At 34.6% G+C, this 26,543-nt stretch overlaps 3 protein-coding genes and 1 non-coding gene across 4 annotated transcripts; all 4 read right to left on the reverse strand.

Annotated features, from left to right (window-relative positions):
• On the reverse strand, nt 405–5,106 carry LOC18590415 (protein RETICULATA-RELATED 1, chloroplastic). The gene is made up of 7 exons (XM_007015918.2): nt 4,192–5,106; nt 3,564–3,662; nt 3,047–3,267; nt 2,674–2,743; nt 2,302–2,381; nt 1,580–1,644; nt 405–1,153 (listed from the first exon to the last, which is right to left on the reverse strand). The coding sequence occupies exons 1-7, from the start codon at nt 4,744–4,746 to the stop codon at nt 960–962; spliced, it is 1,284 nt and encodes a 427-aa protein (XP_007015980.2). The 5' UTR covers nt 4,747–5,106; the 3' UTR covers nt 405–959.
• TRNAS-GCU lies at nt 5,023–5,104 on the reverse strand. Its single transcript has one exon. It is a non-coding gene; the product is annotated as a tRNA-Ser (tRNA).
• LOC18590416 (BTB/POZ domain-containing protein At3g44820) lies at nt 5,394–9,318 on the reverse strand. Its single transcript, XM_007015919.2, has 4 exons — nt 9,138–9,318; nt 8,760–8,829; nt 6,691–7,899; nt 5,394–6,609 (listed from the first exon to the last, which is right to left on the reverse strand). Exons 1-4 carry the CDS (start codon nt 9,182–9,184, stop codon nt 6,010–6,012), a joined length of 1,926 nt encoding a protein of 641 aa, XP_007015981.2. The 5' UTR covers nt 9,185–9,318; the 3' UTR covers nt 5,394–6,009.
• Nucleotides 16,011–19,933, reverse strand: LOC18590419 (UDP-D-apiose/UDP-D-xylose synthase 2). Its single transcript, XM_018128197.1, has 9 exons — nt 19,506–19,933; nt 19,051–19,143; nt 18,791–18,898; nt 17,586–17,700; nt 17,372–17,505; nt 17,152–17,253; nt 16,943–17,035; nt 16,694–16,829; nt 16,011–16,597 (listed from the first exon to the last, which is right to left on the reverse strand). The coding sequence occupies exons 1-9, from the start codon at nt 19,770–19,772 to the stop codon at nt 16,485–16,487; spliced, it is 1,161 nt and encodes a 386-aa protein (XP_017983686.1). The 5' UTR covers nt 19,773–19,933; the 3' UTR covers nt 16,011–16,484.

Consider the following 26,543-nt stretch of genomic DNA (forward strand, 5'->3'; position numbering starts at 1 on the left):
TCCACTCCATAACGTCATCGGTTATTGATGCTTAACAGGTGAACTTGACCAACTTTACTGCCCATAATTGCATATAATCGTTCTTATTTTTTAAACAAAAAAAATTTAAGTGATTGCATGGCTCAAGTTCAAATCTAATATATGCTACGTATATAAATAGTTGATTATCTCATTAAATCAAGAGTTTATCAGCGAAATTCAGTCATTAAAAGTTAAATCTTTTGCAATGCAACAACGATTCTTTTTTTCGGAAAAAGAAAAGATGGTCTTTTTTGGTGAAATCAACCAATGGCATCGAGTGCAACCAAGAAAATGTACAAATAGTCCTCATAAAGTTATAATGCATTTCCGAATGGACATCCTTTTGACTCGTGATGCAACGCAGGAGCCCATTTAGGAAATGCTTGCCTCAGAATTGGAATAGTAATATTACTATGCCCATCCAACGGTTTTCTTCCTGGTATTATTACACTGTTCTTAACTTTTTCTCTTGCTTTTATGTTGTTCAAAAGCTGAAAAGCAGCAAAAGTATACCTGGGGTTCGTTGAAAAAATGCTTAATTACTGTACAGAGGCCACCTATCTCTGACTTTCAAGGTGCAACCGTGGAACGGGATATTTTCGCTTGACAAGACAAACCGAATAACAAGGTTCAATCCTTCGTTTTCCCTTCTTTTTTTTTTTTCAAATATAAGTGTTGGGAAGGGAAGTTTTAATTCTAGTTGGTAGGTCCGAGCATTAAGTAAGAGAAAACCAACCTTCAACATGAACAGCAATGCTGACCCCAAAACATGGAATCCCAGTTCATACTTTTGCCAGCCATGCAATTGGCTTGTCATGATGGAAACCAAATGGGAAAGAGGCTTCCTTTTGTCCCATCTTTGGGGTCATTTAGCCGGTTGAGGGTACCACAGCGGGGCTTCTCATTCAAGAAGCACTCTGGCAGAAATCAGGTTGCTCCTATTGCACTCCACTCCATTTTGCCCAATCAACAAATTGCATACCACCATAAATATTGTTGGCAAACCGCACACCTACTGTGAAAGCCATTGCAACAGGTGGAACCCGCTTGGCAACAGGTGATGCTTCCACAAGGCGCTCTAGTCCATTAATAATTTGATAACGGGTGTTGGAAGATACCGCAAGGAAAACACCTGATTCAGATGGCAAAACCATTCAGGAGGATGAAGAAAATAAATAGTAGCAAAGTTCTTGAATCTATTAAGTAATGATAAAGTAAACTCTTAGCTAGTTTTTGTTAATGAATGTTCTTGAATCTATTAAGTAATGATAAAGTAAACTCTTAGCTAGTTTTTGTTAATGAATTTTAAAATTTTCACTTTCCAAAGGCAGTTTTAAGACTAAAAATTACAGAAACATGAATAAATGAATATTATCAGTTCATAATTTAAATGGCATTCAAGGCATTGCCACGGCTTTTATACTGATTCCTCCAACTGCCTGGACTACTCTTTTCTTTTATGACTTACAAGTGACTACATGAATCTTATATAATTCAGGAGTATAAAGTATCATGAGAACGAAGCTAAAAGTTGGAATGTAAATAGGTTTAGACCTACCCCAAAGAACAGCACTTTGCACAAGAGGTGGCACAGGAATGTCCTCATCTGATTTCCTTATGCTCCTGATCAATTAAAAGATTATACACCTCAGCAAAATACATCCAAAAGCAATGAAAAAACAGCCAATACTATCAAAGATTTTGAGGCAAAGCACCTTAACAAATTCATTGTGTTAAAAAGTTCGTTTGATTAAGAGAGAAAAAAAAAAGAACAGAGAAAGAAAGCAATCGGAAGCAACAAACTCCATCTATCCAAACAATGAATGCGAAATGTTTCATTGGATATATTTCCCAGCAGAATATTTCATCATCGACCAGAATGAAATTTTGTATTACAATTTTGTTGATCTCCTTCCGCAAGACAGATGAAGCAATAATTTGATTCATAGAAGGCAGATGACATAGTATCCCTAAAATGATTTTCATATTTTATTAACTAGGATGCCAGAATACAGTTTTGCCAGTGGACATCCTGAATCATACTAAGATAGATGGATAGATCAATAGATCAACAGATATGCCATCCATAAAAAGTTATGACTCAAAATTTACTAGGAACTAGGAAGTGGAAAGCCAATTAGATCCCCTACATGCTAAATTCTTGTCCTAAATTATTGGAGGCTATAAACTTAGGTCGCATTTGAAACAGGAAAAACTACCAAGAAAGTTTTTAGGTATAACAGCAAAACAGAAACAAGAAATATCCAGACAAAATAGTACCTTTTGGCAGTCATTATCAGATTAGCGATTCCTTGGCCAATAAGACCACAGCCAAACCCTACTGAGCCATATAATACACCCTGGATCCAGAATAAGCCAACAAGTTACTAACAGCATAAAATATGCTCCTTGCTCTTTTTTGCTTGATTAAGAAAAACATGGGATCCAATGATAACATCAGAACACAATTCTAGTAGAACCAGATGAAAAATTACAAAGAGCTTTGATGGTGCAAGAGATGGTATACTCTACAACCAATTCTCTGAGGTTTATATTAAATGCAAAACCACAATTTAATAAAAACATGGAGCAACACCTCCTCCCTGCCTTGACATTCCATCTAAGAGTCATTGATTACTTAGCGATGCATACCTTATAAAAGTATGTTGCAATCCGTTGTTTCACTGAGAATTTACATCCTGGTCTTTCAGCTTCAAAAACGCTGCAAGAGCAGAAGAGTTACTGTGAGTTGAACTTTCATGACTGCCTAAACTATTGCACAAACAATATAGATAAAGTTGGAAGTAGATAGGAGCCAAAAAAAAAAGCACATAAAACTAGAGGAGAGGAAAATGAAGTTATATGTTTTATCCAAACACAAGATATTTCAGCATGAAATCTACTGTAGTACTAAGCAGCAAGAACATCTAGCAGGGAACAAATGCAAAGAAATACTTAAAAGTTTAACATCAAAACATAAGTTTAGAATTTCATAGGATATAAACTGTTGATGTGTGATGATGACCTGCTAGGAAGAGCAGCGCAAGAATGTTGTAAGCGCCCAAATACACCTCTGGATGCAGATGGTTGACCAAAACGAGCATAAGGCGCTAACATGCCAACCAAAGCAATGTCCACCACTACACCAACCAAAACATCAGCAAGGTACAACTCAAACTCTGACCAGAAATCCTTTCCTCTTTTATTCATTTCTGCAAATGTTGCACAGCAAGAATCGATTACTATCTGCATCATGCCAAATCAAAGAAAGAACAGATAAAAATCAGAAGAGAAACATCTAAGCAGCCTGAAACACCCAGAATAAACTGCAATCGAGAGACTACCACAACTACATGTCACTACACTACAGTAAGGCTTGTCAGGTCATAACAGCACAGGGAGGAGACAGCCACCAAGGCAAATAGTTGCTGTTATGGTCAGTCCATCTGCAGTGCTATAACATGGTCATATGGAAAATTTTTGAGAAAGAATTAACATTTATCTAATCCTGTGAATAAATGTAAAAGTTACCCTCAACAAACCTCAGTTCCAACTTTGAAAAGAAATGAAGGATCTGCTAGCATTCTATTCCGGAGCATAGAGCAGTATTTCATTAAAAAGCCAAGTGGCCAAACCGATCCCTGCCAATCAAAGGTCAAAATGAGCATAAAACACCCTAGTCATTTAGAATGACAAAACAATAAAAAAAAATTTTCAAAAAAAGATAAAAACCATTAACTGCATTGCAGAGTAGAGAGGGGAAATTGAGGAAAAGCAGGAAACTAACTAGAATCAACACATTGTGGCCAATTTTCACCCTTGAATTGTATTACTTAATCTAACAAACCCAAACCAAAAATTTATAGTAGTATTTTGTTGCCCCAAGAAACATTGTCATTCCCTGAATAAACACTACTATAACAAGTAATTATACTATTTAATATTAAATGAAGCGAATTTCTCTATTTTATTGCTTGTGCATAAGCAACTACATCTATATTAGCATATCCAATAAAACCTATTGGTCAACTATTTTTGACCCAGTTAATTTATTTCTATCTCTAAAAGAAAAAGATTCCCACTTTTCATTAAGCTTATTTTCCCTCCATTTTCCCATCAATCAAACAGAACCAACATCAAAATTCAAAAGTTCAAGTTTTTAAATCCAACCTGCAAGTCCAAGTAACGAAGCAGGAACAGTTTCCGGATTCCATTACTTTTCGCAGCCTCCATCATATCCGAGGGCAGATTCACTCCTCTAGCTTCTGCTTCCTTCATCACCTCCTCGAACTTCAATATCGGTCCAAACTCTCTCTCTTCCTCATCGTCACCCTCACCACCACCGCCGCCACCACCAAATGAATCACCATCTCCACTATCTCCGCCGCCGCCGCCGCCGCCGCCGTCAATATTCAGTTGATCGTCGATTCCAACCTCTAAAACCCTAGATTCACCGTCAAAATCTCCATTTTCCCCTTCCAACGACCTACTAACCGTGTTCCCTGTAGAATCCGGCCTAACGCAGTGAAGCGTGAACCTGCGGTTTGTGAACATTATGTGGTGCGAGGAAACTGACGCTGATGAAGCTAATTTCAACCGAGATTCGATACTGATAATCTCTTTGAAACAGGCAAAAGTTCGGATCCCGATCACCTTGCTCGTCGTTGAATCGTTGCCGCCGGAAAAAGTTGAGAGTTTGAACCTTAAAGGTGCTGAAATTGACATCTTTGCGACGGTGAACAGAGAAAGACGGTTCAAAGGACGGCGGCAAAGCTAAAATTGGAGGCGAAAGAAATCAAAGAAAAATAAAAAATTTGGAGTTTTTGTTTGTTTGATCGTTTGGTCATATGTAGCGAGAGCCAGACAGGACTTCCTGAGAGGAAGGGAGTGAGTGAGTTATGATCAGGTGAGACGCGGGTGGAAGAAGCAATTGACGTGGTAAAATATGACTATGTTGAAAGTACATACATCGGACGATGACCGATGGAAAAAATTATTTAACGTCGCCTGAGAGATTCGAACTCTCGCGGGTGAAACCCATGTACTTAGCAGGCACACGCCTTAACCACTCGGCCAAAGCGACGATTTATAGTCTGTTTGCAATGTAAAATATATATATTAAAAAAAACGATTTATTTGATTTTTCCAATCAAGCTCGAGTCTATGTCAGAGACTGAAATTCTTAATGTGAGTCGATGATAATCGTACTAAATGGAGTCAAGCTCAATTGAGCTCGAGTCTGGCAGCAAATTGACTTTACTACCCTTGACTGCAGCTATAACTGCATTGCAACGTCTTCTTTTCTTCAACAACTGACCGGAATTTTTCAACAAATTTGGAACGAAAAATGAACTGATGCAAAATTTAGGACAAATAGTAACTTGAATGTCTTGATATTTACTGAATGTTTAAACAAACTTACAACTTGATTCACAGAGCTATACATGTGTAAACCAATGGAATGGTAAAGGAAAGATGAAGACTAAAAACAATAATTACAAGATTCCTCTAACAGGGAAGGGAAAAAGAGACCTATTTGCTGCTATGATGGCTCCAACCCAAACCATGTAGGGCACACTCCTTAAGCCCCACGACAAGGAGGGATCAGGCTCACATATTCAGTATCCTTAATGGATACAACCCATCCAATCAATGAACTCAAAAGAAGAGTGTGTTAAAGGTTCATATCACCTACAATCCTATTTCCTACAATTCTACATCACATGAAATCTTGACCATTCATGAAAATATGCCACCACATTAAACCTTAATGAACCCCAAAATCATGAATGGTCAAGATTTCACAATTAGAAAAGTGTAACACCAAAATTGTAGGTTATATGAATCTTTTTCTTTTTTCTTCACACATTTCAAACCTATTTCCTGTACAACACAAGACAATCTTTTTCTTTTGGAGTGACTTTTGAGATAGCACCCACCCACTGTTTATATGTCGAAACATGGATGTTAGTTTCCATGTGTTAACTATCAAAACAAGGAGAAACTTTTTCGATGCTTGGAATGATGGGAAGGACAAGCTTGCTCGACTGATGATCTTGGAGTTGGTCCTGTGCTTCCAACAACATCTGTTTGAGCATCTGAGGATCGTGGAAGAAGCTTGCATCCGAATTTTCTACCACCTATGCGAGGGGAACTCAGAGAGCTATGTGATTTTGTCACCCTTTTCATTTCTTGCTTTATTTTACTAAATTCCTCTTCAAGTTCCCCAACTCTAGACCTCATCTTTTCCATATCCACCTTTAAAACTCGGTTTTCACGTACAACTGTCACCCATCCATCTCTTTGCACTATCTGGCCGGCTGTCTCACTTGTGGCAGTCACATGACCAGCCATCTCTGCTGTGGCAGTCCCATGACCTGTAGGAGCACTTTCAGCTTCCAAAACATTCAGACAGCCAGCTAGCGCAGTTCTTAAGTGCATCTGCTCAAAGAACAAGACTTGCAGAATGACTCTAAGTGGAAGTCTTTCATTTTGGGAAGCATGGGCACAGGCATCAACAGAGAGTTTCTGGTAGTCAATGATGTTGCAAAGTTCTTCCTTCTCTCTATCAGAAAGCCAAGGGTGTGCCTGCACAATGGTAGTAATAATTACAAACCTTTAAAAGAATAAACTCCATTTACATCAAAAGTTGGTTCAGTAAATTCGAACCTTGAAATAAATATCCAGTGCTCTGTATAGCCCATCATGCAAAGGTCTTGAAGATTCTGGAAGGACCTCTGCAAGAGATCGTATCTTTCCTGGTTTCAAATTTACATCAGAAGCAACTTCTGCAAGATAACTATCTATTAATCTAGCAACTTTTCTTAAGGGCTCTGATGATGGTGATGTTTCTAGGTCCAATGATGGTGGTGAAAATAATGTTAACCCTGATTCTGAGGACACAAAATGATGGATGATCCGTTCAACACAATCAGTATTATATAGAGTATCAGAATCGGAGTAAGAAGGAATTAAAAGACCATCTAGGCTAGCCAGTTCCAGTTGCATCCCTATTCTCCTCTCCAATGAATCCTGGCATGTTTGATTTACACCTAGTATCAATGCAACACGAAGAAGTCCAAGTAAAAAACGGCAGAAGGACTTGCCCTTCTTTTTTGGGAGAAGCCTTTCAATGCTTTCCAGTAAAACCTTCTGATCAACAGTGGCAGGGGTCAAGCTAAAACTCGCCACTGTCCTCGCTTTGCCACTCTGTGTGCTGTGCCATCGGCCCAAACCTGGTAGGTGCTTTCTTGCATAGTACATTATAGCACCTGCTAGATGTTCAGGTCTTATGCCTCTTGCTTCCATTGTTCTGATAAGTCTTTCAAATAAACCTACACTGAAATATGAGATGTCTTCAAACCACCAGTCAGATTCTGCGCTTCGTATTCTCGCCCCAGTGTTTATTCCATTCCATAGAATGCTTCCACCTGGGCTCTGTAGGCTACCATACATCATCATGGGCCAACCAAACAAACTAGGATCTGTACAAGCCATCATAGATACAGCATTCAAACATTTCTGTACTATGTGGAGCTTCTCTGCCCTTGGCATGCATGATTCAGAACTTTGTAAAGCCAATATACAATCCTTCCAGTTGCGGAGTACATTTTTATGGAAGAAACTTTCTGCCTTGGAAAGTAAATTATCTTCCCCATACTCATCTGTCATCTCAAGGTAGTCTGCTGCACAGTACACTGACATCATATTTCTTGCTGTAAATTCAACCCGAATGCCATAGCAGAATTTTGCTGCAAACAAGAAAATGTCTGGGCCACCAGGGAATTCTTCAAGCTGTGTGGTAAAAGAATTATCATCGGCACTCTGGTGTTCTTCAAAGATGGAAGCTATCTTCCCACATTTTGACACAAGAGGAAACTGCAGTCATATACGACCATAGAGCTTAACATTTTAGTGCATAAAATCACGATGTTGGTCTAAGACATAGGGTAAAATAGAAACTGGAAAAAACAAGTTTATAAAAATTACATCAACCAAAACATTAGAAAAAGACCAAGCTGTTACAGAAAATATACCAATAGAATAAAATGGTTAATCATTAACAAGATGAAGGCACATTATGCAATCTACAACACACAGAGGTTGCCTTAAACTGCAAAGTTAAATCATCAGAAAGGATCAGAAACAAGGTAGAAAATTAAGAAGTTAGAAAAAGTTTTTTAAAAAAAAAAGAATTGAGCAGAAGCAGGCTTACACAAAGATAAATTGAGGGCTCTATCTTATAAAATTATGGACTAGTTTTAATTGGAAATAATCTGTTAGACTCTTGTTTTTTATATATCCACACGTTACAAGGCAATACACTAAAGAGTTAATATAAATTCAAATTCTGTTAACAGTCTCTCTCTTTCTTCTTTTTCATTCATTACAAATCTCTGGTCCTTTGTCCGAATACAGTTTGTAACTATCATTGAGCTCAATTATATAAGGGAGAAAACACTGATAAAATGCCTCTAAATGATCACAGCAAATAAAGAAAAAGGATACATCTTTACCTAAAAGTCCAGCAACCAACAATCACATCGAATTCCAGAATGAATACATAACAATAAAATAAAACATAAAATAGAATACATTGGTCATAGCCATGCAATATTGAGGTCAAACTATTTACAAGGAAAGAGTCACAGCCTCAAGACCAAATATCCCAAGGTTAATCTAAGGGCTCAAACACCAAAAACCTCATATAAGTGTTGAAAACTGAAAATTTGGCTTACCTTATGAAGATGAAAGTTTATACCATCCACAATAATGGTTATATCACTTGGCAACCCTGCATTGCAAAACCTGCAAAACCCATAAAAAACCACATTATAAACATAATTCTTTAACGCCCTTAGAAATAAATAATTTTGCTTATAGCCCCCAAAATAATCCCTTCTTCTCTCTTGTAGAAACCCAAAAACCTATCAAAACAAGCATAACTTGATCAAACCACACAGAACTGATTACTTTTTATTCATTCATGAAATAAGAGGGTTAAGAAAATTAGACTAAAACAGAAAGGAAACAAGAGCAAACAACTGTAAAGGAAGGTACAAACTTCAAATTACTAGCGGGTTAAGAAAGAAAGAAGAGTAAGTACAAGAGCTTACCAGTCATTTCCTTGTCTATGAAACCCAGAAACCTTGGCAGGTGCCATGACTGAGAGAGAAAGGGAAAGACCCCAACTTTGAATTGGGGTCTTATAATAAATGCCTTCCCCGCAGAAGGAAAAATCACCGGAGAATCAAATTTTTAAAACGAAAAGCATATGACTATAATTCTTCATAAAGATTAAATTTTAAAATTTTCTTTTTTTATTTAAAAAAAGAGAGAAAGAAAGAGGACAAAGAAAAAAGAGAAACACACAGAGACAGAGGTCAAATGGGGGCGTGTGGTCAACAGTGGAACTTTACAGCTAATATTAAAAAACCCCCAAATGCCTTGTCTTCCTTCAACAAAGCCGGAACTCCATTTTCATGCCCAGTTCTTCATGGACTATATATTACTACTACTAAACTATAATTAACTATACACTTAAAAGCAAAACAAACTATAAAATAAATAAGAAATACCCGAGCTTCCTTTTGTTGAAAAAGGAGAAGAAATATGTTTAATGGTACAGAAAAGCATGCACAGATCACGACAGAGAAACAAGACTAAGCGGAGGTGGGTTAAATGTAACAGAATCTCTGTCGCTCTTTTTTTTTTTGGAGATTATAAATAATATTAGTATTTTAAATAATTTAAGAAAAGAAAAGAAAAGTGGGTCAAAGTGAAAAAACAAAGAGAGGGAAACAAAAGTGAAGTGACGGGTAGATGGGAAGGGTCTGGCTTTAGCCGGCCAAGAAGGAGAGAACGAGGGAGGCAGCCGGACATTGCAAATGATAAGAGAGAAAAGTAAAAGTAAAAATAAATAAATAAATAAAATTTAAAAAGAAAAGAAAAGAAATGTGACTATAATTTCGTGTCTGTCAGGCTTTTTTGTCCAGAACTTTGCCTACAACTCGAAATCATCATAATGCAAAACGCGTGGTGAGTGGTGACTCTTTTTCTTTTCTCTTCTTTTTTTCTTTTTTGTTTTTTGTATTTTAAATTTCGTATTTTCAAGCTCGAAGTGTTTAACATTCAAAAGTAGTTGGAATTTAACTGTTAACAACGGCCAGCACGGCCGCGGGACGAAAGCTGTTTTACGTAGGAAGTTGGAAAATTTTACTACTACGTACGGACATACACTCCATCACTTTTATGTTTTCCGTTTTTAAGTTAGAGGTTGGTGAGAATTACAAATTTTTGGTATTAACTTCTATAATTAGTAATTAACACTAATCACACTTGGATTTACAAGACTTTTTTCTAATTATTTATTTAGCTTCTCTCATTTACACTAATGTTCACACTTAGATTAATATCAATTTTTAATTATTTATTTAGTACTTTTTTTTTAATTTGGTAGTACAATGGAAAAACAAAAGGTAAAATGCCATACTAATAAAAAAAATCAAAAGCTTCTTTAAAGAAAATAATTATAATTAAATTCATGAACACAGAAAATCTAAGTCACCAATATGATCCGATCAATACAAAATGGAAAACCCATGTTTTTAGCAATTGATTGTAAGGATCAAAGGTGTGTTCTCTACAGGTAATTAAGTTTTTCCAACAAATACTACTTGTGAAGTAATAGTTGACTTTATTTCTTTTGGTGGCCATTTAACAGATTTGGCACTTCTTTGTTGTCAGCCATTGCAGTGGAAACTAACAACCTCCACCAACCTAAAGAATGAATCAATAAATTTTGCCTGCAACGTGCAAGAAATAAATTTAATCTGATCAGTGAAATTATGCTTGGAACTTGATTTGTGCAGATGCAAATGCTCTCTCAGGAACCATGTACAACTAAATGTGAAGATGTTTAGACTTTCCACTGCTTAAACAATCATGAGGAGTTGTTCAGTTCAAAGGCTGTGATCATCTCATTAAAATTTAAAAACAAATTGGAGTATTATAATGACCTACCTTAAAGCAGTTATATTGCTTTTTACCCCTTGACTATATATCTTTCTTTCTTTCTTTCTTCTTTTTGACAATGCAAATTTATTGGAACTAATTGAATCTGTATTGTTTGTATAGGAATAGTTGAGTTCAGCAATTATGAAAGGTTCTTGGTATCAGTTATTTGAAGTAATTAGTTCAGATGGTCAAAATGTTAGATGTTTGAGAGGGAAAAAAATTAACTCAAGTTAAAATGATCTTCTTTTGGATGAATCTTTGATGAAAATGTAAAAAATTAGGTATACAAGCTTAATAGAGAATGGTAATATTTTATCATTTGGTGCCCAAATTCAATTGACTTGTCTAAAGTTTTCCCTCTAAGGAATTATGAAATATGATTACATTCTGATATATAGTTGCCCTAGCCAAACAAGTACTGTTGGAAGGTTACAATTTATTAATTTGGTCTACCTCAAATTTTCTTTTTCTTCTTTATTTCTTTTTAGAAAAAAGAGAAAGGAAGAAGAAGACTTATGATTTTCTAGCAAGTTAGATGAGGTGAGTAACATATTTTTTGTTCAAAACCATTGTAGTGGTTGTGTTGTGATTGCTAGCCTGGTTGTCAAAAATGATGAGAAGGGGTTAGCTAAAGGAAGCCTGTGCTATAAATATTAATCATAACTCACATGCTCTTTGAAACAGGAAAAATATTTAAAAGTCTCAGCCTCCCCCACCTTAAGCCACAAGCACAGGATTTAAAGTCTTTATCCAATGCCTTTGCATAAAAGCCTTAATTTTCTTGCCATTGTAGGTTCAATAATCATTTATCAGTGGGGCATGACTGCAGCACAAGAGGCCATGAGATAGAAGCAAGGAAAAGATAGCTGAACTGAAATAATATAGCAATTTGGCAAGAGAAAAGTACAATAAATTAAAATAGCATGAACTGTGATCTTTTCCTTTCTAGCTAGTGAAAATTTGAGATCCTGAACTCAAGTTTTGACATGGGGTTGAAGGAGGTGAACATAAAAGATAGCAATTACTCCTTGCAACAAGGCTTGGAAGTTGAAAAAAGTACCTTTTTCATCAAATAATCCACAAAGAATAACCTTTTCAATACTATATGCTGGTCCTATAGCACTACTTTTGTTTTGCTTTTGCTCAGAATAATTAACATTCAAAGAGACAAGTAATTAGCCCAAACAAAGGCTTCTAGCTAAGTGCATGTGATAAACTAGGCAAATCTCACCAGATGAATGCACTGTTTAGGTTAGGCTTATTACCTCAATGATGATGCATTATGGAGTATTTCACTTCCTTTTTTCATTTTTCAGGCCAGGTCAAAACAGACCATGTAATTTACAGCATAGAGTGATGCAACTTGTACATCCAAATGATAACTTAGCTTTAGTTTGATCCTTTTGATACATAATAGTATGTTTTTTTAGAAAAAAGGAAAAATGATGCATATCCTTGAATTGCAGTATCACCAAAGATAACTATTTTTTAACTTTCTTTCTTAGACTAGCTTGGACTCCAGTGAAAGAGTTTGGTTTTTAATCTACATAATAAAGAAAGAAGGTGCTAGTTGGCTACAAAATTATTACTTCACAGAAGAAAAGTTGATTTATATATTCTATGGGTTTTTGCCAAATATTTCTACAGAATTAATTTTACTGTGAAGTTCTTTATGAACAGCTTTTCTAGATCATTGAGCTGATACTAGAATTGGCTCCAAGTGGATTCCTTGCAATCAGAAGGGTCCAACATTGCAATCAAAGTCCTTTTCTTTCCAGCTCAATAAAATTTCAGTTGATAAAAAAAGCTGAAACTATTGCATAAGTTTTAACTTTCAATGCCCACTAAGGACATAAAATATGCACACCTTATGTTTTTGGACCTTTTCTAACAGGGAAAGATTGGTAAATATGTTGATTTGTCTTCAACTGAGCATGTACTGGAGCAGTGGTCCTCTTTGAAACTATGTGATATTGGCAAAACATGGCAAAACCGTAAGGTGAGCTGTCGTTGTTTCCCTGATCAAATCTCTCCTCCTGCAAATTCAATCTCAGTTCTGCAGAAGATTTCAGACACTGAACTGGTTTTGGAATTTGCTTCAAAATCATTCCAGGGCAGGTGGACACATGTTCATAAAGGATATATATCCGCAACTTTTTGCCTGATTGGAGCTATTCACCATAAAAAGCTTCACATTTTGCTGCTCTAGTCAAAGCAATTGAACATAGACAGCCCCGGGCCATCCCTTCTTTGATTTTCAACAACCAAACTTGATGATGATGCAATGAAGATCCGAAGTGGTTAATGGTCAATTGGTTGGAAGACAGGAAAAATATGAAGAAGTTTCTTATTTTAATATTCTATTTGGGAGAGCTCTTCTCTTTTTCTATGGGGAAAAAAGCATAGAAGTAGAATCTTTTGAGAAGTAGTGCCAACCAAGGAAAAACTGCTTTATTCAACCTTTTCTGCTTCCTTTTTCGATTGGTGGCAACGAAAAATTAAACAAAACCCACCAAGGCACCAACCTCTGAATTTTTATTAAAAATTTCGGCATCTGATGAAATGGCTCTGGATGCTAACTGCATGCAGCCAAACAAATCCATTTCAAAGGATGTAGAATTGGGCTGTTGACTAGAAATATATTTCATGAATAATGAATGGTGAAATTTTTATTGCAACATTCAACTTCATATATATATAAATCAAATTAAAGGGTTAATATTTCCCTTTGAAGTAGAAAATCATGCAGGCATTAGACAGTGAAGAGTGACTGAAATGTTCCATGGAGAGGAAATTGCTTTCTAACTAACAAAAGGGCATGGGCCAGTTATGTCCTCAGTACAACATCACCTTTAAGTTGATTGTGTTTCATTGCTTGTTCTTTTCTCTTTTGTCTTTAACCAAGAAGTTTCGTTCCAAAATGTTGTTTTCCTTTTCCTCCTTTTAAATTTCTACGATAGACTAAGTCTCACAATCAAGGCAAAGCTTCTCATCTATCTAATAGAAAGGTTAAAGGTAAAGAAGAAAAGTTTGGAACTGTTTTAGGCTTAAACCTCATTACCCTAAAGAAAAATGCTAATTGTTAGATTAAGACGTTTTGGGATTCAAGTCTTACCAGGTGACTTGATGGTTTGTGCAATGGCTACCTAGCTAGCTTGATCATGCCTATTAGCACACCATCAACATACAATCTGTTATATATTTCCTTTCCTATTTTCTTTCCCTTCAATTCTTTTCACATGATCACTACTCCGAGCTCCCTTTTGACTGTAAACTGATCAGACCCATTGCACAAACGTGAAAAGGATGGGTGAATGACCACATGCCAGGAGAAGGAGAGGGCATTTTTCATGATTTGAGTAGGCCCCTGAAAGAAAACGTGAATATGTGATGTAGTAAGTAGCAACGGACACCATTCTTGTCAGTCAGTCAATTCCAAAGCAATTTCTTCAAATTAACGTAATCCAAAAATCAGACTTTTGCTTCAACAGCTTACTTTCTTCTTCTTTTTCTTTTTTTATGAACAATAAATGAAGATCTGAAGGACTGGGGTAATGATTAAAGTTTCTTTCTAACAAATGATATGTAATGCTACTGAGGAGTACCAGACACTAGTAGTACTTTTCTTTCCTTTTTCATGACTGTCGAACGTGCAATTTGAAGAAGAAATGTTGTTCCTCATTAAAGTTAAGAGGTTTTTGCGTTAAACTGACTTTTACCTTCTGTTTGTAACTTGGCGCTGGCAGGATGAAATGCCTTTGTTGAATCGGAAGAGAAGTCTCTTCGGGACGTGGGAGAATCTGGGCCAATGGAACAGTTGGGATATCCCAAAAGGCCGAAACAAATTATACATTGGGCCTGTGAAGGGACCGTGAATTTGCTGGACCGCTCCAAACTTTTGGAGTCCTTGAGCAAGCTGCTAAAGTGAAAAATTCGAGTCAATTTACTCATCAATGAATTCATATTTTTACTAAGAAATTACTATTTGTTGGCCCGTAAATAGTTGTATTTTTGTTCATTTTAAAATTTCGAGCCATGTAATTCAATTTTTAATAAAATTAAGATTTTTATCTCTATAAGATGAATCTTATTAATAGATATAATAAATATTTTAAATGACAATTTACAAATATGATGAACAAATATATTTGTTTACGTTAATAAGAGATTTGACCAATATTCACGTTTCATATTATTATAGATAAATCTTCGATAGATATAGATTATAATAGAATAATTATAGATAATTTTGTCAAAAGAAAAGGCTAAGGCTAAGGAATAATTATAAATTCCTAATTACAGACATATAGGAATTTGTTGAATGGCTAAAAGGAAAGAAGCCTCTGTCATTGTCAACCAAGATTCTTTGTTAAAAAAAAATTTCAGAGTAAAACTTTGAATCAACTCACTTTAATGTGAAACAACAATTCCGAATCTAGATCCTTTAAATCTTTACTATGAATCTCTGATTCTTATACCCTCCAAATCCCGGAAAAGCAGGATTATTTTGACTCTGCTAAGCCAATATCCAGAAATTAATGTCTTACAGTTTGTTTCTTCATTTTCCAACCAAAAAGCACCAAGACACGGACTTTTAGCGGTAATTCCAACTTCCAGGGGTTCAAAACCCTAGAATTGAAGGACTTCAATTCAAACTCAGGAGTTTGGAAGAATTTAATGCTAGTCGGGATTTGAAATGGTTCAATCAGTGAGTTAGCCATGCTATAGAATCACTTACTCAAAATAGACGTTTGTCAACGTAACGTATTGGCTTATTAAATGAAAATTCATCTTGAAATTGAAAAAACCAAACAAAGGTGGCATAAAAGTTGGAAATTTGAAAGAATTTCACTAACAACGATTTAACAAATGTTACAAAAAATAGAGTAAAGAATTTAAAAACAATTACTAGTAAGTTAAAAATTTTTATGACTTGATGGATTAATCTCATAATTTAGTCTAAGAAAAAGAAAGAGACAAACAGCTCTTTAGTAGTGCATAACTTTTTAACTTGCATGCATGAAATAATAAAATAATAATTTAGGAAACATGCGCCTGAGACGGTACCCAGGAGAGACAAAACGGAGGAACGGCAAACCAGTAAACCCCCCCAGAAAACAATAACTACTTTCCTTTCCTCGTATAATACCCCCAACATGTTGTAGCCCAAAGCTCTATAGGAATATTAATACTAACACAATACCATTCCTAGTAGAATCTAATGTCTTCACATGGTACCATACCGAGAACATAGCTGCCTGAGCTACAGTGAGCTAATGACTACCGACACAGGGAAGACCAAAAAAAAAATTTTAGCATATAAGGAAAATCAACAATAAAGATATACTTAAGACTTCCTTCCCCAAAAAAAAAAAAGAATTGAAACATTTGCTAACAAGCACGTTCTTATGAGTCCTTTCTTAGGCGTGGTCTGAACATCTCATCATTTAGGATGCTGTAGGTTTTGCCATGGACTTCTTAATAGCTTCAGCGTAGGTCCTGTGTTGGTAGGTAAGGGTCGATTCAAGCAAGTCCCAAAGGGATGTCTTGGGGTTCCAACCTGAGGCAATATTAAAAACCATAATCAGATGCTCAAATTTCTCATATGGAGAAAACAAAAGATCCAGCGAACAGCCAAGGGAAGTAAGATAAATACCAAGTTGTCTATTTATTATGGTCATGTCTGGAATTCTCTTGTCACTATCATCATATCCCTCGCCATAAAATTCTTTGGAGCTGATGTCAATTGTTGGCACCTCCAGAGAAGGTTCTCCACTAACCTTGGTATAGACCTGAAGAGTCCAAGTGCAAACACTTATAAATTACATATGATCACATACATCAACATAAACAAAAATAATAGTATGAACAATAGAAATTATATGTCATCAATCATGTCCTTCACCTCAGTCATCATTTCAGCAAGTTGCCTAACTGTGACTTCATTGTTTGGGTTGCCCACATTGAAAATATGACCATTAGCCCTGTCTGGGTTTTCCTGTATAAAGAAACCACTAGTTTAGTTCCTTTGTGTGGTTGGCCATATATGGGATAGGGAAGGGGGGAGAGGGTGAGGTAGGTGAGGAAGAAGGAGCAAGGAGAGTTATTACGCACAATCATCAAGAGGACAGCTTCAATAGCATCCTTTATGTAAACAAAAGTTCTCTGAGATTGGCCACCGTCCACAAGCTTCAGTGGCTCACGGCGTAGGAGATTCTGACCAATAAAATGACAAAATTATCATTAGAACTAAAGACCATCAAAATTTTGAAAAAATAAATTATAGATGGCATTCTAGGCCATTCCCTAGAACTGTGAAAAAGGCTCAACTAACATTACTAAAGCATGCCAGAACTCTTGGAACACCCTCACTCGGACCATCAATGCCAGGGATGAAATCCATCCTAGGTCCAATCCAGTTAAAAGGTCTCACAATGGTGAACTCAAGACCATTCTCTGCCCCCTCAGCTGCAATGGATAAGAAAGGAAGTTAGTATATTATGTTTAAAGCATCTAATAGGGGCCAGATCATTTCACAAGATGCTAACCATAAATGAGCCTCTCAATCAATTGCTTAGCACATGCATATGACCACCTCTGCTTCTCGATTGAGCCAAAAATGCAAGGTGATTCATCTTCCTTAAGAACATAGTAGGCAGGATCCTATCACATCAATTACGGGATGAGTTAAAGATTTTAAACAATGTGAAATTACAAATAGAATTTTGACATCACCTATAAAAAAGAGGGGTAAAAAGAAACAATAACATAAAAGGAAGCGTATTAAATCAATTTCAGCAATGCCATGAATTTCGGATGCTCAAAACTCTGTGCAAAAAGAGAGTAGTACCTAGTTTTAACATTTCTGCCCCATGAAGCACATGAATAAACAAAAGACCTTTTCGCATGACCTCTAATTTTAGTACAAATAAAACCAAAACAAGACAGCTTCCTATGCTCAATGTTGTATGGTAATCATTACTAACAAAATCAAGCCAGATGAAGCAAATGATGTGCAACAAAATTTATACACCACAAAAGAACATATCAATGATCTGTACAGGAATTCAATCTTCCATACTGGAGGTTGTTTTAACCTCTTTTCATCAATCAACAAGCTCAACAGCAGGACATTCTAGGAATAACATAAACTTCAAATTCTTAAACAAGTAAATCCACCCCCCTACTTGTGCGCATCCTTTTAAAATGAAAAAGCATAAGCCACTCACTGATACGACTATGATATACAAGACAGACTTAACAAAACATTCAATTACCATAGTAAATTGTTATTATATAGAGGCAAACAACCGCTTAAAAACTCTCCACCCCCCACAAAAAAAAATGGAAATATCCATGCCCAAGTGAATACTGGATGCACAAGATCAGTTGGACGGGGGGTTGACCACCATCTTCTGATCGTACAAAGACAAATCCCAGAAAGTTGTAAAAATTCAATGACATTTAGTTAGAATGATATACAAATCACCTAGCCACTATCCAATTATCTGGATTTATTCATTTAAACCATATTTCTTACCATTTCAACTCAATACCAATTTTAAAATCCTTTTTCTTAAATATTAAATACATATACCATCAAACAATAAACCATAAATCTTGAAAATAAAGATACCACCAACAGATCTTTACTAAACCATACATGCTGCCCTGTTGCAAGCAAAGCATAGATATAAATTCTCTTTCAAAAAATACTCAGTAAATTATTAGAAAGGAGAAAGCGAAAGGTTACCTGACGGAGAGGAGAATCTTTAGGAAGAAAGCTCCCAATGGTTTTTCCATACACTTCACAAGTAGAGAAGTGAATGAGACGCTTGTTGTTCTCTGAACAGTACTTCACCTACCAAACCACAAATCCACATCAATTTCAAATTTGATCTCAAAAACATCAGTAATAACCAAATCTCTCCCCACTCACATCGATATCAGTAAACTAAAATATAACAAAAAAAAGGACACCAAACATAAAACCGTTATTACAGAAATGCTTACCACAGGAAGTGCATCAATAAAGTTGCTGTAAATTGTGTCGAGCGGACGCGTATTATAATCTGCCGGAGTACAGATCGCCGCAAGATTTATGGTCTACATTGCAACAAAAACAATAAAAACCAAATCAATCGTCATAACCCTAGCAAGAACATTTTGAAAATCAAAAGAAAATCAGCAAAACATCAAACTAATTAGAAAAACTAAACTTTTGAACAACAATGAACGAATACTAGCTCAAGAAAAAACTTAAAATCACACAGAAAAAAAAAAGAAATAAACCAGATCTAACACATTAAACCCAAAAAACCTAAAGAAACAAAAAAAATAAACCCAACGCATTTTAGTCAGAAATAAAGAGGAAAATCCAACGAATCCGCGATCTCCTTCAAATGTTATCAGCAAAAAAAGAAATAGCAATGGTAACAAAAGAGAGAGCAAGAAGAGCAAGAAATTACGAGATCTGCCATCTTGATGAGGCCTTCGAGCCTAGAATCGTGCTTGATGTTAAGTCGGTGGAACTGGATACGGTCAGCCCAAGGGAGAGAGTCAGGCTCGAGGAGGTGCTTGATCTTGTCATTGTAAACGTCCAAGGCGAGCACCTTGTGCGGCGTCTCAGCCATCAGCTTCTCGCAGAGGTGAGAGCCTATAAAGCCTCCGGCTCCAATCATGCATATCGTTATCGGCTTTATTGGTTTCCCGTCCAGATCCATTCTCGTCGCCATTTCAAACGACACCGGTTTCTTTAGTGATCTTTTAGACGGTGGTGTTTGCCAGCGTAGGCCGGACGTGACAGGAAAATAAGAAGCGAAGGGAAGAGAGAGAGAGAGAGAGAGAGCAGAAGATGGATAGAAAGGAGAAGGGAAGGGGGGGTATGTGGTCTATATATGTGGGGAAGGAGGGAAATGAGAGGGAGGGAGAGAGAGAAGATGTAACTCTTTTACAGAGCTACATTAATTGAGGATGCGGGATTAAAGCGTACTCGTGAGTGTAGCCATCGCTTGTACTCGATTGATGATAGGGACACGTGGAAGGTTGGAAGGGGGTGTGGGGTGGTGTTTGCAGCAGCGGATTGTGTCCGGGTGAGCCGAATTTATATTGCTGGATACTGGATGAGTAATCTCAAAAATTGCAAAATTTTTAATTGTTTTTGTAGTTTTAGAAAATATATTTTAATTACCATATTCCTATTTAAAACTAAATTATATATTTCACGGAATTAGTTAATTAGTTACATGATAGTTTAAGAAATGAAAATGAAAATTTTCTTTTGTTGTCTTTTCTTTCATTTTTTTACTCAAAAATTGAATTAATTTTTTTTGAAAGAATGAATTTTAAAACTGACCTACAAATAAATGATGTTATATTTTTTTCTCAATTTAATTAAGAACTAAATTTAACACTTTTAGCTTTTTGCTGTTAATTGAATAGTGACCAATACCAATCATATTCTTCCCCTAGTAATTTTTCATATGAAATACACCCATACACGCGTGGTTTGACCACGTTGTTGTTTATTGATAGCAAAACAATATCAACGATCACGTGGGTTAGTGATAATGTATATCTAATCTTTTACAGGTTAGGAAACCTTATGAGCTTTAATCTACAAATGATAGTGATAGGATAAAGCATGTTTCCAAAGTTATAATCCCTTTATCTTCAATGTAACTTGATTTGCACCAACAAAAAAAATTTAATTCACATAAAATACAATCTACTAATACTCAAGTTAATCTACAAATTATATATTTTATTTTTTATATGGATAATTACAATTTAAATAATATCTACGTTTATTGATTATGTATTTATCAATTATGAAATGACATAACTATATTATGGTATAGTTTTAACTTGTAAAGATGGGTATGAAATTCATTACTTGGCTACATAACTTGTCTTCTCTCATAGTGGAATTAGTAGGATGATTTTTCATTACTCAAAATGAATTCTCCTTGCATAACACACGCTTTAATTTTGCGCTATCCCCGTCCATTTCAAAACAATAAATAGTACATCAAAGGGTTTACTAGTTGTGGTAATCTTGGATATAACAAAGTTGATAAGACAACGTGCGGTGCGTATTTAATAGATATGGTCCCAATCCTTCAGTCGCACCAGTGAACAGAGACAAACAATGCCATCAAAGTTAAACACCACCCCGGCGCCCTCTCGTCGCCATCACTTTCTAGGAAATGAAGAAGTTTCCACTGCTAGAGTAGAGATTGTAGCAAGACTGGAATACAAAATTACCCAACGGCCTTTTTGGTTCAATACGGTTCAATATTGACACTACTCTTCGCAACCACCTTGTATAAAAAATTTTAGAATTTAACCAATTAATTTACTCTAATATTTTAATACATATTTAATTTTTTTTACTATTATTAGTAAGTAAAATCCACATGTCAATAAATAAATATATATTTATATATGAATACAAAAAAAGGCCATAATAATTAATAAACAAAAATGGAAAATGGTGGTTTCGTAAGAGGAGCCATGACGTTCTTCGAATGATCATCATGTGAGTGCGCTTCTCACCAATGAGCTGTCTGTCTCGATGCTCATGTGGGTAAAACTTTTATATCATATTTTCTTTCTATTTTTTTTTCTCTAAACAGAAAAATGAAAAATCATATTCTGTAGTTAGTTTTCTTTATCTGGCAAATTATCCACGCGCCTTTTGGGCTACGCTCCAATCCCGAAGGAATCTCTATTGTGGCTTCCGTGTCAGTGGGGGACGGTCACCTTGTCTTCATCTTTTGAGATTTTGTAGTAACTTTAATTAATTTTATCTATTAACACTAGTAGTATTTTTTATAACTTTGTAAGAGATTAAGAATTTCTCACTGTTATTTTTTGTTACTGTTAATAGATAAAGATTACTACTTAATTAAATGGTAATTAGTGCGTAAATATTTTATTTTATTTTTTTCAAATGATAATTACATAATTATAAATGTTTAATATGATTACAATTTTAAAATGTATAATGAATAAAAAGTTCCAAAACCAAGTAATTCATAAATTTGATAAAGGAGATTCAATAAAATTAATTTCTTATCTATGTATCAGATAAAATCTTATTACTATAATGAAAAATTATATAATTAATACAAATTTAGAAATAAAAATGAATAAAGATATCTTCTCTTTTTTTTTGGTCAATTAAAAGTTTGACCACTTTCATACTTATATAAATATTATAAATGTTGTGGAAAAATAGTTATTTTCAGTTATTACTTAGTAAGATTAGGAGGTGAAAAGAAATAAAATGAAAATTAGGTGATTTAATAATAGCATATTGTAAGTGATAAAAGGATAAATATTAAAAAAATGTGCATATATTGCTTAAGACTCGTATATATCTTATTATCTCTTTTCTGATTTTGCATATCATAAGAAATTACAAGTATGATCAAGAAATGAATAAAATGGACATCCTCCCTTATTTTATTTTGTCTCACTTCATTCGTATTGTACAAAATTATAAATATAAACCATTTCATTGTATCTTTTTAATACCCTATGATCAAACAAATTATAAATATAAACTTTAGATTAGGTCGTCCAACATAAAGTTTGAAACACTGGAATGTTTCCCACTGTTTATTAGTTAAAGAGGATACAGCACTTCGTTATCAAAACAATGAAAGAGCATTAATTTCAATAATTGCCAACAAAAAAAAAAATCGTTGTCAACGAAAAAGAAATATGTGACTACTGGTTAAAACATAAAATTGTATTCTAATTTTGTTTAGGCTGTGACATATAATTTAAAAATATGTCCATCGATTTAACTTGTGAATACTTTCATGAGATAAATTTTATCATATTATCAAATGAGATAACAAAGAGTGAGATGAATTTATTTTTATTTAATGGGAGAGTGGAGTGAAAATTGAGCACGATAGCTACACTTGCAAATTGCAATATGTGTTCAAACATTGCTTCGTCTCCACTAATTCCCTGCACATGCTTGGATGGCAACTTCGAATCAGTCAAGATTTTGGGCATGCCTCATGAATGATCATGATTATTTTCTTATTTTTGACATTTTTGACTGAATTTAACCACCCCTCATATAAAAATTTGGATATCATATAAGATAACAAAAATGAGATCGAATTTATTTTTATTTGGTTGGAGAATGAAAACAAAATTAAATGTGATAGTTCCACTTGCAAATTGCAATATGTGTTCGAACATTGCTTTGTCTCCGCTAATTCCTTGCACATGTCCAGATGGCAGCTTCGAGTCAGCCAAGATTTTGGGCATACCTCGACTGATTATGACCTTTTTCCTATTTTTGGTTTTTTTTACTGAACTAAGTACAATTATAAGAAGAGTACATAACAGAAAAAGTGGGTATTCTCTGTCGTTTTCAATAAAAGAAAAAAAAAATCACTACCGTTGGTTATTGTATGAAAATTATTGACACTGACACTGATACGGACAATTGAATACTAATAGTCTAATTTTGCAATTAAATGCATTATGTTACGCTAATTTTGACACATTAACAAAAACAACAAAGTCGCAGTTACAAATCATATATTTGATTCCTGCTATTATCCTTACACGATCATGTCATTGTCTATACTGCGCGATTGAATGATATTGTTCTAAGGTGAAGAAGTCGCCATCATCAGAAAAACTCTGTTTTAATTTATTTTTGCTCAAAGCCATAAGCATTTAAACAGTTTGTCATTATGCTTGTTTCACAAGCACGATAGGGCCTTACACTTAATCATTAGTTAATCCTTACTTGTTTCTAACCCTTCAAATTCTATCCAAAAACTTTGAAAGTGGCAACTGAAATAAGTTATTGGTAGCACACGGTCTCAGCCGAAAAAACAAAACAAAACCAAGTCCAAATTTCATATTTGAAAGATGAAAACAATGTGTATAAAATAATTATATTAAAATTTTAATATTTATAAAGATAAGATTATAAAATTCTTTAAAAAATAAAAATAAAGAAAAAATTACAAAATTTTAAAAGTTTAAGATAGGGGGCCTCCCTCCGCCTCTACCTATGCTATTAGCAGGCGATAAAAAGATGGGAAAAACTTTAAAAGCAGTAACAGAAACTCGCATACCATACAAATGAGATTAATTTATTATACTATATACTTTTTAAATTAATAGTACAATTTAGTACTAATTTTTTATTAATAATTAAATAAATAATGATAATCATATAAAATATTTAATTATTTAATCAATATATAAAAGATAATAATCCAACAAGCGGAAAAAAATATATGAAAAGCAGTTGTTGTGGTTGTCTAGTAGTAGTGGTATTTTGTTTCGTGTAAATAATTTTGCACGAGAATCACAAGTGCAGCAGCTAGCTTGCAATAAGGCTAATTATCACCGACAGAGCGACACACAGCCTCAAGAGTTTTTCTAGCGCGTGGCAGAAGAAATGTCGCGAATAGTATGCCGAATGTAGCTGTCCACCATCTTGTTAGATACGTACATCATTTTTTTTATTTTTAATCTTTGTTTAATTGAACCGACAAGACGGAAAGATTGCAGCCTGGAGTTAATTGGCTGGAACTTTTTCCCTTTTTTGCTTATTTGTTATACTTACTTGGAAGGCCTAATCTTACTTAAATGATTGATCAGAAAGAATTGACTGAAGTTCTAGAATTAGCATTAAGCAGCGATTGGGCGCTGGCGCCAGCATTTTCCCATTAACTCTCTTCGGTTGCTTTGCTTACGCGTTCTTCTGGGTGGGGCAGTTAATCGGAGATGGGGCAAAATTAGAGAAGTTATTCAAGGATTTTATTTTTATTAAAATAAATTGGATAATTACTGATTCAATCTTTTAACTTCTTAGCCATAGATAATAATTTTATCACTAATCTAAGCTTCGATTCTTCCCATGTTTATCATTGGGCCAAAGACCGACTGATCTATGAGGAAATTAAAAGGAATCTAATACTACTAGAAAACTAAAAATTTAAAAATAGTAAAAAAGAAAAATATTTGTATAAATAGGTCAAATTATATAATTAGTCCTTACATTCTATTAAAATGGTGGATTTAGTATTTGTAAAAATTAAATTTTTATATTTTTAAAAATTGACAATGTTAATCTAATGTATTAAAAATTTTCTATTATCATTACTGATATAGCATTTGATTATGTTAACATGATATTTTCTTGTTAATAGGATATTAAATTTGATAACATGATAATAATGATGTGACATTTCATGAATAATGTTATACTAATGTTGATATGACGTGATCAAGTATTAATATAAATTTTATAAATGTGAAAATGGAATTATTTAGTGTGAGTTAATGGTTTTAAATGGGATTAAAAAAATAAGTTAAAATTATAAATAATTTTATAAGATTTGGGGAAAAGAGTGTTGGGAGACAAAAAAAATTGAGTTTTGGTGCTTTATAACTTAAAGTAGAGTGTTGTGAAATAGATAAAAAATATCATATTATTATTAACAGAAAAATATCATGTCAACATAAATAAATAATAGAAATATTTTAATATTATTAACAATTGAACTGGCATTATCAATTTTAAAAAGTACATAAATTAATAATATAATTTAGTAGTCTAAATATCATTACTTTTTTACCATAAATAGTTTTGAAGTAGTTTAGTACTATATCACAGCCTCCTCAACTACATGCTCATTTTCCTATATCGTATAAATAGATAGGTACATTAAGTTTATGGGTTCCTTGGCCCATCTTCCAGGGATTCCTACCATATCACAAAGCCGAAAAAGGTAATTCTACCAGTACTTTCCACCTGAAGTTTAACAGTTGAACAGCAAAATAAAATTGCAAAGGCTGGTAGTGAAATACAGCTAAATGTGATGTGATATTTGGGAGGCACAGTTTTGAATTGTACTTTGTGCTACAGCTTAGAAAACAAAAGGTTTCTCAAATAGCTATACCTCGGGGAACCCTGTCCAGGGGGGACAATTGGCTGCGGAAATTAGAAAAAGAACAAATAAATAATGGCAACGAAACCCACCCCATGTTCCATATGCTTCTCAAGAGGTGACATGCCTTTATTATTATTTTTTTTCTAATAAAATCCAATGAAAGATGGCTCCCTTTGAAGGTCATGTGGGTTGATTTCAAAGCCAGCCTATCCTTTTCTATTAGAATGATGAACCCAATTATACAGAGACAATAACAATCTAGTACGAAACTAACCTAAAAAGAGGAAAAGAACATGCATGTTCGAAGAACTGAGAACTCCAATTGTGTTAGGTAGTCCTCTTGGAAATTCTACAGCTACAATTGCCCTATGGCCTATTAAGAAGGAGTAGGAACTTTTGAAGGAAATACTGTATGAAAGAAGAAAAATGCAAAGAACAGATCACGAGTGTCTAGAGTCTACGGTCCTATCCAATATTCAATTTTTAGCCTATTGTTTTTGGCAGTTATGGCATTTGCCTGATTGCTGGTTTCCATGACTGTCTTTTTTTTTTATTTTAGAA

The sequence above is a fragment of the Theobroma cacao genome, chromosome 9 (genome assembly GCF_000208745.1).
Source record: "Theobroma cacao cultivar B97-61/B2 chromosome 9, Criollo_cocoa_genome_V2, whole genome shotgun sequence".
In the NCBI taxonomy this organism is placed as follows: domain Eukaryota; kingdom Viridiplantae; phylum Streptophyta; class Magnoliopsida; order Malvales; family Malvaceae; genus Theobroma; species Theobroma cacao.